The 12,585-nt window shown below is 54.0% G+C and overlaps 1 protein-coding gene across 1 annotated transcript in view; it reads left to right on the plus strand.

Annotated features, from left to right (window-relative positions):
• LOC140354539 (phosphatidylinositol 4,5-bisphosphate 3-kinase catalytic subunit gamma isoform) overlaps window positions 1-11,788 on the plus strand; it is a 166,151-nt gene extending 154,363 nt beyond the window's left edge. Inside the window, exons 15-18 of the mRNA XM_072439572.1 lie at window positions 384-514; window positions 5,693-5,804; window positions 11,285-11,442; window positions 11,531-11,788. Of these exons, the coding sequence (XP_072295673.1) occupies window positions 384-514; window positions 5,693-5,804; window positions 11,285-11,442; window positions 11,531-11,788 (659 nt within the window). The remainder of the gene's footprint in view (window positions 1-383; window positions 515-5,692; window positions 5,805-11,284; window positions 11,443-11,530) is intronic.
• Window positions 11,789-12,585: the final 797 nt, after the last annotated feature.

Genomic DNA, 12,585 nt, shown 5'->3' on the forward strand with positions numbered 1-12,585 from the left:
CTACTACTACTACTACTACTACTACTACTACTACTACTACTACTACTACTACTACCACTACTACTACTACTACTACTACTACCACTACTACTACTACTACTACTACTACCACTACTACTACTACTACTACTGCTACTACTACTACTACTGCTGCTACCACTACTACTACTACTACTACTACTACTACTACTACCACTACTACTACTACTACTACTGCTGCTACTACTACTACTACTACTACCACTACTACTACTACTACTACTACTACCACTACTACTACTGCTACTACTACTACTACTGCTACCCTGTTTCATTAATAATACACTTCATATACTTATTCATAAATATCCTCTCCAGAAGACACAGTATTCATGTGTTTTCAGGGATGATCGAGACGGTGAGAAACGCCGTGACGATTGCGGCGATTCAGAAAAGTCGTGGAGGCAGCGCCGGAGCCTTTAAGAACGACGCCCTGTTCGAGTGGCTCAAGTCCAAGTGCCCCCTGCAGGAGATTGTGAGACCACACCCACAGGCCAGACCCACAGGCCACACCCACAGACCACACCCATAGGCCACACCCACAGACCACACCCACAGGCCACACCCACAGGCCACACCCACAGACCACACCCATAGGCCACACCCACAGGCCACACCCACACAGGCCACACCCACAGGCGACACCCACACACACAGGCCACACCCACCCACCCACAGGCCACACACACACACACACACACACACACACACACACACTCCCCAGACACTTCCTTCAACTCCTCCGGGGGGATCCTAAGGCGTTCCCAGGACAGTCGAGAGACATCGAGAGACATAGTCCCTCCAAGACACCTATCTCTAAGGGAGCGCCCAGCCACCCGGTGGAGGAAACTCATTCCAACCGCTTGTATCTGTGATCTTGTCCTTTGGGTCATTAAAGCTCATGACCATAGGTGAGGTCAGAACGTAGAGTGACCGGTAAATCCAGAGCTCCTTCTTCACCACAACAGTCCAACTGTCAATCACACGCTCCATCAAGACCCCGAGATACTTGAACTCCTCCACCTGGAGCAAGGACCCCCCACCCACCTGGAGAGGACAAGGACCCCACCCACCTGGAGAGGACAAGGACTCCACCCACCTGGAGAGGACAAGGACTCCACCCACCTGGAGAGAACAAGGACAACCCCACCCACCTGGAGAGAACAAGGACTCCACCCACCTGGAGAGAACAAGGACCCCCCACCCACCTGGAGAGATCAAGGACCCCCCACCCACCTGGAGAGAACAAGGACCCCACCCACCTGGAGGGTACAAGGACCCCCCACCCACCTCGAGAGAACAAGGACCCCCCACCCACCTGGAGAGGACAAGGACCCCACCCACCTGGAGGGTACAAGGACCCCCCACCCACCTCGAGAGAACAAGGACCCCCCACCCACCTGGAGAGGACAAGGACCCCACCCACCTGGAGGGTACAAGGACCCCCCACCCACCTGGAGAGAACAAGGACCCCCCACCCACCTGGAGAGGACAAGGACCCCCCACCCACCTGGAGAGGACAAGGACTCCACTCACCTGGAGAGAACAAGGACCCCCCACCCACCTGGAGAGAACAAGGACCCCCCACCCACCTGGAGAGAACAAGGACACCCCACCCACCTGGAGAGAACAAGGACCCCCCACCCACCTGGAGAGGACAAGGACCCCCCACCCACCTGGAGAGGACAAGGACTCCACCCACCTGGAGAGAACATGCCACCTTTTTCCGGTTGAGAATCATGACCTCAGATTTGGAGTGTGAAGCGTCTCATCCCCAGTCACTTCCCTCTCGTCCCAGTGCAGCTGCAGGTCCAGGTTTGATGGAGCCGTCAATGGAGGCTGAGAACTTGGTCCATTCGGACTCAATGTCCCCAGCGTCCCCCGGGACATGGGAGGAGCTCTCCTGGAGGTGTGAGTTGAAGACCCTCCTGACAGAGGCAAGACGTTCCCAACAGACTCCCACAATGCACTTGGGCCAAGTCTGTCCGGCTTCCTCCTCCACCAGAGGATCCAACTCACCACCAGGTGGTGCTCTACAGCTCCGCCCCTTTTCACCCGAGTGTCCAAGACACTTTTAAAATATTTTATCATTGTGAAATTTGTGCACCACCAAAGGGCTGCAACACGCCCCCTTCCACAACAACACGCCCCCTTCCACAACAACACGCCCCCTTCCACAACAACACGCCCCCTTCCACAACAACACGCCCCCTTCCACAACACGCCCCCTTCCACAACAACACGCCCCCTTCCACAACAACACGCCCCCTTCCACAACAACACGCCCCCTTCCACAACACGCCCCCTTCCACAACAACACGCCCCCTTCCACAACAACACGCCCCCTTCCACAACAACACGCCCCCTTTCACAACAACACGCCCCCTTCCACAACAACACGCCCCCTTCCACAACACGCCCCCTTCCACAACACGCCACCTTCCACAACAACACGCCCCCTTCCACAACAACACGCCCCCTTCCACAACAACACGCCTCCTTCCACAACACGCCCCCTTCCACAACAACACGCCCCCTTCCACAACAACACGCCCCCTTCCACAACACGCCCCCTTCCACACCACGCCCCCTTCCACAACAACACGACCCTTCCACAACAACACGCCCCCTTCCACAAGAACACGCCCCCTTCCACAACACGCCCCCTTCCACACCACGCCCCCTTCCACACCACGCCCCCTTCCACAACAACACGCCTCCTTCCACAACACGCCCCCTTCCACAACACTCCCCCTTCCACACCACGCCCCCTTCCACAACAACACGCCCCCTTCCACAACAACACGCCCCCTTCCACAACACGCCCCCTTCCACAACAACACGCCCCCTTCCACAACACGCCCCCTTCCACAACACGCCCCCTTCCACAACAACACGCCCCCTTCCACAACAACACGCCCCCTTCCACAACAACACGCCCCCTTCCACAACACGCCCCCTTCCACAACAACACGCCCCCTTCCACAACAACACGCCCCCTTCCACAACAACACGCCCCCTTCCACAACAACACGCCCCCTTCCACAACAACACGCCCCCTTCCACAACACGCCCCCTTCCACAACACGCCCCCTTCCACAACAACACGCCCCCTTCCACAACAACACGCCCCCTTCCACAACAACACGCCTCCTTACACAACACGCCCCCTTCCACAACAACACGCCCCCTTCCACAACAACACGCCCCCTTCCACAACAACACGCCCCCTTCCACAACACGCCCCCTTCCACACCACGCCCCCTTCCACAACAACACGCCCCCTTCCACAACAACACGACCCTTCCACAACAACACGCCCCCTTCCACAACAACACGCCCCCTTCCACAACACGCCCCCTTCCACACCACGCCCCCTTCCACACCACGCCCCCTTCCACAACAACACGCCTCCTTCCACAACACGCCCCCTTCCACAACACTCCCCCTTCCACACCACGCCCCCTTCCACAACAACACGCCCCCTTCCACAACAACACGCCCCCTTCCACAACACGCCCCCTTCCACAACAACACGCCCCCTTCCACAACACGCCCCCTTCCACAACACGCCCCCTTCCACACCACGCCCCCTTCCACAACAACACGCCCCCTTCCACAACAACACGCCCCCTTCCACAACAACACGCCCCCTTCCACAACAACACGCCCCCTTCCACAACACGCCCCCTTCCACAACACGCCCCCTTCCACAACAACACGCCCCCTTCCACAACAACACGCCCCCTTCCACAACAACACGCCTCCTTCCACAACACGCCCCCTTCCACAACAACACGCCCCCTTCCACAACAACACGCCCCCTTCCACAACAACACGCCCCCTTCCACAACACGCCCCCTTCCACACCACGCCCCCTTCCACAACAACACGACCCTTCCACAACAACACGCCCCCTTCCACAACAACACGCCCCCTTCCACAACACGCCCCCTTCCACACCACGCCCCCTTCCACACCACGCCCCCTTCCACAACAACACGCCTCCTTCCACAACACGCCCCCTTCCACAACACTCCCCCTTCCACACCACGCCCCCTTCCACAACAACACGCCCCCTTCCACAACAACACGCCCCCTTCCACAACACGCCCCCTTCCACAACAACACGCCCCCTTCCACAACACGCCCCCTTCCACACCACGCCCCCTTCCACAACAACACGCCCCCTTCCACAACAACACGCCCCCTTCCACAACAACACGCCCCCTTCCACAGCAACACGCCCCCTTCCACACCACGCCCCCTTCCACAACAACACGCCCCCTTCCACAACAACACGCCCCCTTCCACAACAACACGCCTCCTTACACAACACGCCCCCTTCCACAACAACACGCCCCCTTCCACAACAACACGCCCCCTTCCACAACAACACGCCCCCTTCCACAACACGCCCCCTTCCACAACACGCCCCCTTCCACAACAACACGCCCCCTTCCACAACAACACGCCCCCTTCCACAACAACACGCCTCCTTACACAACACGCCCCCTTCCACAACAACACGCCCCCTTCCACAACACGCCCCCTTCCACACCACGCCCCCTTCCACAACAACACGCCCCCTTCCACAACAACACGACCCTTCCACAACAACACGCCCCCTTCCACAACAACACGCCCCCTTCCACAACACGCCCCCTTCCACACCACGCCCCCTTCCACACCACGCCCCCTTCCACAACAACACGCCTCCTTCCACAACACGCCCCCTTCCACAACACTCCCCCTTCCACACCACGCCCCCTTCCACAACAACACGCCCCCTTCCACAACAACACGCCCCCTTCCACAACACGCCCCCTTCCACAACAACACGCCCCCTTCCACAACACGCCCCCTTCCACAACACGCCCCCTTCCACACCACGCCCCCTTCCACAACAACACGCCCCCTTCCACAACAACACGCCCCCTTCCACAACAACACGCCCCCTTCCACAACAACACGCCCCCTTCCACAACACGCCCCCTTCCACAACACGCCCCCTTCCACAACAACACGCCCCCTTCCACAACAACACGCCCCCTCCACAACAACACGCCTCCTTCCACAACACGCCCCCTTCCACAACAACACGCCCCCTTCCACAACAACACGCCCCCTTCCACAACAACACGCCCCCTTCCACAACACGCCCCCTTCCACACCACGCCCCCTTCCACAACAACACGACCCTTCCACAACAACACGCCCCCTTCCACAACAACACGCCCCCTTCCACAACACGCCCCCTTCCACACCACGCCCCCTTCCACACCACGCCCCCTTCCACAACAACACGCCTCCTTCCACAACACGCCCCCTTCCACAACACTCCCCCTTCCACACCACGCCCCCTTCCACAACAACACGCCCCCTTCCACAACAACACGCCCCCTTCCACAACACGCCCCCTTCCACAACAACACGCCCCCTTCCACAACACGCCCCCTTCCACACCACGCCCCCTTCCACAACAACACGCCCCCTTCCACAACAACACGCCCCCTTCCACAGCAACACGCCCCCTTCCACACCACGCCCCCTTCCACAACAACACGCCCCCTTCCACAACAACACGCCCCCTTCCACAACACGCCCCCTTCCACAGCCCTGTCTCTGACGTTCTGCTCTTCTCGGTTCTCAGCACTATCAAACGGTGGAGACTTTTGTGAAGTCGTGCGCCGGTTACTGTGTCGCCACATACGTGTTGGGCATCGGAGACCGACACAACGACAACATCATGATCACGGATAAAGGTAAACAACAACAACATCATGATCACGGATAAAGGTAAACAACAACAACATCATGATCACGGATGAAGGTAAACAACAACAACACCATGATCACGGATGAAGGTAAACAACAACATCATGATCACGGATAAAGGTAAACAACAACAACATCATGATCACGGATAAAGGTAAACAACAACAACATCATGATCACAGATAAAGGTAAACAACAACAACATCATGATCACGGATAAAGGTAAACAACAACAACATGATCACGGATGAAGGTAAACAACAACAACATCATGATCACGGATAAAGGTAAACAACAACAACATCATGATCACGGATAAAGGTAAACAACAACAACACCATGATCACGGATAAAGGTAAACAACAACAACATCATGATCACGGATAAAGGTAAACAACAACAACATGATCACGGATAAAGGTAAACAACAACAACATCATGATCACGGATAAAGGTAAACAACAACAACATCATGATCACGGATAAAGGTAAACAACAACAACACCATGATCACGGATAAAGGTAAACAACAACAACACCATGATCACGGATAAAGGTAAACAACAACACCATGATCACGGATAAAGGTAAACAACAACAACATCATGATCACGGATGAAGGTAAACAACAACATCATGATCACGGATAAAGGTAAACAACAACAACATCATGATCACGGATAAAGGTAAACAACAACAACACCATGATCACGGATAAAGGTAAACAACAACAACATCATGATCACGGATGAAGGTAAACAACAACATCATGATCACGGATAAAGGTAAACAACAACAACATCATGATCACGGATAAAGGTAAACAACAACAACATGCACCACCACGAGCCGCACGCACCACGAGCGAGCGGCGCCGCTTCTCCTCCGCTGCACCGGCGTTTCCACGCCCGAACACCGGCTCCGCGCTCCAGCACTCGCCGCCCCGGAGGTCTGTACCTGGGCGAAGGTGTGGCCCCAGCCCGCCACAGGAGCAGACACGGAGAGCGGGGCACCGGCTCCACCCGGAGAAAAGCAGCCCCATACAACCAAGGTACAGCCCCGTTTCTCTGCTTTCCCCGCTCCACAGACGGGGGCGATCTGGTCACAAAACTGGACTCAAATGCGTCTTGATTGGGCTAGAGCAACGCCGGCGTCTGGTATGTGGACTGCCGCTTCTGTCCCAACGTCTTTGTTTTGTTAGTCGTTTCCATTGTTTTGTTTTGTTCCTACGTCTCTGTGTTGTCTTCTGTCTACATCCCTGATCCTTAACTTCATCGGACATTACTGCACCGTCCATCGCTCATCTCCTCCCTCACTCCTGGACTATCTACTGCCCTAGCCGCCAGCTAACAGCTGGCTTAACACCTGCTGAGGTCCGTCATGGTATCGCGGGGCCTCCCTGCATTGCAGACAAGGTCTGGGGCAACCAACGCCACTCACTCCACCAGCTTCAACACCCGGTCCACTGCTGCTTTTTCACAACTCTGCCCACCAGCTTCTAGTTAACCAGCCTCTAGCCACCGCCAACATTCTAACTGGATTACTCTCATCTGCTGCTACGTTCCATCTCCTCCTCGGACTATCCCTCCCGCGCCTCCAGGCCACCGCTCCACCAACTTCTCGCCTACTCACCAACACCGCTGCTGACCTTCACCTCCTCAACCATAACCACCGTCTCCCAGCTGCTGCTGCCTCTGCAGCTAGCTCAGCTGGGATCCTTCACCGGCCCCGCTACATCCACAGGGGCTCTGGTCTCTCCCATAACCAACACTCCAACGACGGCTCACCTATCCCCTCACTCTGGACTAGTTTTCGCCCCCCTGTCACCCCCACCTGCCGCACTGCCAACCTCAGCAACCTCCGCCCCCCCACCCCTGCGCCCCCATCCATCTCCGCGCCCCCATCCATCTCCCTTGCACTGCTGAACTGCCGCTCCCTCTCCAACAAATCACCTGTTATATCTGAACTGCTACTGGACAATAACATTGATCTGCTTCTCCTCTGTGAAACATGGCAACAGCCCCTGGACTTCTATGCTCTCAACCAAGCCACTCCCTCCAACTACACTTACACTGCCAAACCCCGCCTCTCCGGGCGTGGGGGAGGTCTTGCTGTTATTCAAGCCGCCAAATCTGCCCACCTCTCCACCCTCATCAACAGCTCCCACCGGAGCCCTCGCACCCTGTTCTCCACCGTCAACAAGCTGCTCCAGCCACCGGACATCACTCCACCCTCCTCCCCTGACCTCTGCAACTCTTTCCTCCTTGCCTTCAATGACAAAATTTCCAAAATCAACAGCTCCATGACTGCCGTCTCCATTAACTCCATCACCACCCCCACCCCTGCCCCCCCCCTCTCCCTGACCACCCACCCTTCCCTCCCCTCACAACCTTCTCCTCTGTTAACTCCTCTCATATCATAGACCTCATCACCGCTTCCAAAACCACCACCTGCTCTCTCGACCCCCTCCCAACGACTCTAACCAAGGCCTGCCTCCCTGCTCTCATCCCCCATCTCACCACCCTCTTCAACCAGTCTTTATCCCTCGGCCATGTTCCTTCCATCTACAAACTGGCCTCCATCACCCCCATCCTCAAAAAACCCACCCTAGACTCCGCTAACCTCTCCAACTACCGTCCCATCTCCAACCTGCCGTTCCTCTCAAAAACGCTGGAACGCATCGTCGCCGCCCAACTTCACACCCACCTCCAGTCAAACAACCTCTATGAACCCCTCCAATCTGGCTCCGCCCACTTCACAGCACTGAAACAGCCCTGGTCAAAGTACTCAACGATCTCCTCACCTCTGCAGACTCCGGGGCCCTCAACATCCTGTTACTACTGGACCTCAGCGCAGCCTTTGACACTATAAACCATTCCATCCTCCTACAAAGGCTGCGCCAACTGGGTGTTGAGGGCTCTGCACTTGACTGGCTCACATCCTACCTCACCAACAGTCAAGAGTTCATTTCCCTCTCCGGTCACTCATCCACCCTCTCCCCAGTAACGCAGGGGGTCCCCCAGGGCTCAGTCCTCGGCCCCCTGCTCTTCATCTGCTACATCTTCCCCCTTGGTCACATCCTCCGCCAACTCAACCTGGACTTTCACTGCTACGCTGACGACACCCAGATGTACCTCACCACCAAATCCACCCAAAACCCTCCCCTCAGCCACACCCAAACCTGCATCTCTACAATAAAATCATGGCTCACTCTCAACTTCCTCAAACTGAACAGTGACAAAACAGAGCTCCTCCTCATTGGCACCAAATCCACTCTCAATAAAACTGGTCCCTTTTCACTCAGCATCGACACCTCGACCATCACCCCCTCTACCCTGGTACGCAATCTCGGTGTCATCATGGACCCCACCCTCTCCTTCACTCCCCATGTCAGCCACATTGTCAAGACCTCATACTTCCACCTCCACCTCATCGCCAAAATCCGACACTGCCTCACCCTCCCCGCTGCTGAATCCCTCATCCATGCCTTCATCTCCTCCCGCCTCCACTACTGCAACTCCCTCCTCACTGGCATCTCCTCCCATTCCCTCCATAGACTCCAAATGGTCCAAAACTCCGCTGCCCGCCTCCTCACCCACACCCGCCTCCTCACCCACACCCGCCTCCTCACCCACACCCGCCTCCTCACCCACACCCGCCTCCTCACCCACACCCGCCTCCTCACCCACACCCGCCTCCTCACCCACACCCGCCTCCTCACCCACACCCGCCTCCTCACCCACACCCGCCTCCTCACCCACACCCTCCTCCTCACCCACACCCGCCTCCTCACCCACACCCGCCTCCTCACCCACACCCGCCTCCTCACCCACACCCTCCTCCTCACCCACACCCGGTCCCGTGAACACATCACTCCCGTTCTCCGCTCTCTCCACTCTCTCCCCATCAAGCAGCGCATAAACTTTAAAATACTCCTCCTCACCTTCAAAGCTCTTCACCACCTTGCCCCCCCCTACCTGTCTGACCTCCTCATCCCCCACCGCCCCACCCGAGCTCTCCGATCCTCCTCCTCTCTCACCCTGACTGCACCAACATCCCGACTCAAAACTTTTGGCGACAGAGCATTCTCCCGAACAGCACCCCGACTCTGGAACTCCCTCCCCCCCGTCCCACTCTCCCTCACTCACAACATTCAAATCCCGCCTAAAAACATACCTCTTCACCCAAGCCTATGACCTCCCCTACCCCTAGCCTCCTCTACCCCATTGCCTACTCTTCTACCCCCTGTTACATCCCCATCTTTTTCTCTCTACTTCTTCTGTCTTGTTAATTTTATCTGTATATTAATGTGTTCTGTACGTGTTGTCCCCCCTGTCTGTAAATACACCCCCTTTTTTATTATGTTCAGCGTCTTTGGGTCACTGAAAAGCACTATATAAATAAAAGTTATTATTATTATTATTATTATTAACATCATGATCACGGATAAAGGTAAACAACAACAACATCTTGATCACGGATAAAGGTAAACAACAACAACATCATGATCACGGATAAAGGTAAACAACAACAACATCATGATCACGGATAAAGGTAAACAACAACAACATCATGATCACGGATAAAGGTAAACAACAACAACATCATGATCACGGATAAAGGTAAACAACAACAACACCATGATCACGGATAAAGGTAAACAACAACAACATCATGATCACGGATAAAGGTAAACAACAACAACATCATGATCACGGATAAAGGTAAACAACAACAACATCATGATCACGGATAAAGGTAAACAACAACAACATCATGATCACGGATAAAGGTAAACAACAACAACATCATGATCACGGATAAAGGTAAACAACAACAACACCATGATCACGGATAAAGGTAAACAACAACATCATGATCACGGATAAAGGTAAACAACAACAACATCATGATCACGGATAAAGGTAAACAACAACAACATCATGATCACGGATAAAGGTAAACAACAACAACATCATGATCACGGATAAAGGTAAACAACAACAACATCATGATCACGGATAAAGGTAAACAACAACAACATCATGATCACGGATAAAGGTAAACAACAACAACATCATGATCACGGATAAAGGTAAACAACAACAACACCATGATCACGGATAAAGGTAAACAACAACAACATCATGATCACGGATAAAGGTAAACAACAACAACATCATGATCACGGATAAAGGTAAACAACAGCTTGACCCGAGACACAGACGTGTTCGGCCCAGTCTCAGGTTAAAATCTCAGCCTTATTTAATAAATGTTATGGATAATTACTTGTATTTGTATGTATTGTGTATATGTATATACATGTGTATATGTATATATATACATATACATATACATATGTATATGTATATGTATATATATACATGTGTATATGTATATATATACATATACATATACATATGTATATGTATATGTATACATATACATATGTATTTGTCTTTTGAAGGAAACTTCTTCCACATCGACTTCGGTCACATTCTGGGGAACTGGAAGCGTGTTCTTGGCGTGAGTCGTGAGCGTGTTCCCTTCGTCCTGACTCCAGACTTCCTCTACGTCATGGGCCGCATCAAGCACAAGAACAGCCTCTACTTCGACCACTTCAAGGTGAGCCAGATGCCCTCCCCTTATGTCTGCTCTGTGTTTCAGGACATCTGCACTCAGGCCTCTCTGCTCAGTCTGCTTTGTGTTTCAGGACATCTGCACTCAGGCGTACCTCTCTCTGCGCACTCAGTCTCGACTCCTCGTCACGCTCTTCTCCATCATGATGCTCACTGGGATGAGGGAGCTGAGCGCGGCGCAGGACATGAAGTACCTGAGAGAGGTTCTGCAGGAGGGAAAGAGCGAGGATGAGGCCCGGAAACACTTCCTGGAACAGATTGACGTCTGCATCAACGACGGATGGACTGTCCAGACAAACTGGTGGATCCACATCTTCATGGGCATCAAGTAGAATCACTCTAAATGTACTTTTCACTCAAATAAAGGAAATTTTGCCCTAAACACGTCTTTATGTCTGTGATACAACCAGAGACTGAAGAGCATCACTTTAGTCATGAAACACAGGATGCATAGGAACTGAGACTTCATATCTATCTGTGACGTCATAGATGTAATCTAGATGACATCATCGATGACTTCATAGATGACGTCATAGATGACATCATAGATGACGTCACCTACTGGAGTTATACGTCTTCATTGCATGTATTTTACACTAAACAGGACTTAAGAAGACGTCCTCCTTGAATCACTTTAAAGCTGATGCACGCGGTCCCCTCTGGGGGGAGGAGCCTAAGCAGGAGGCGGAGTCTGCCTCACCTCCACACGCAGTTCAGGTCTGGAACCATCTCCTTGAGAGAGGCCGGACGCTCCACTTCTCTGGCGTTGCCTGCGGGGCGAGGGCAGGTCCAAGCTCATCGTGAGGGTCTGTGGGGAACGTCTTGTGGAGCCCCCTGTCAGCAAGGTCTTCTACTCACACCTGGGAGAGCTTCTCCCAGACCCCAGGGGAGGCTCGGGACATTGAGTCTGAGTGGACCATGTTCTCAGTCACAAGGTCTCAGGCGCCTGTCGCAGCAGAGACTCCTGAACCCGGTGGTGGACCAGAAGTGAGGGATTCTTGTGTCCTGTGTCTTCTCTCTTGTGTCTTGTGTCTTCTCTCTTGTGTCTTCTCTCTTGTGTCATGTGTCTTCTCTCTTGTGTCTTGTGTCTTCTCTCTTGTGTCTTGAGTCTTCTCTCTTGTGTCTTGTG

The sequence above is a fragment of the Eucyclogobius newberryi genome, unplaced genomic scaffold (assembly GCF_026437365.1).
Source record: "Eucyclogobius newberryi isolate DKJ021-1_F unplaced genomic scaffold, fEucNew1.0.hap1 SCAF_95, whole genome shotgun sequence".
Classification (NCBI taxonomy): Eukaryota; Metazoa; Chordata; class Actinopteri; order Gobiiformes; family Gobiidae; genus Eucyclogobius; species Eucyclogobius newberryi.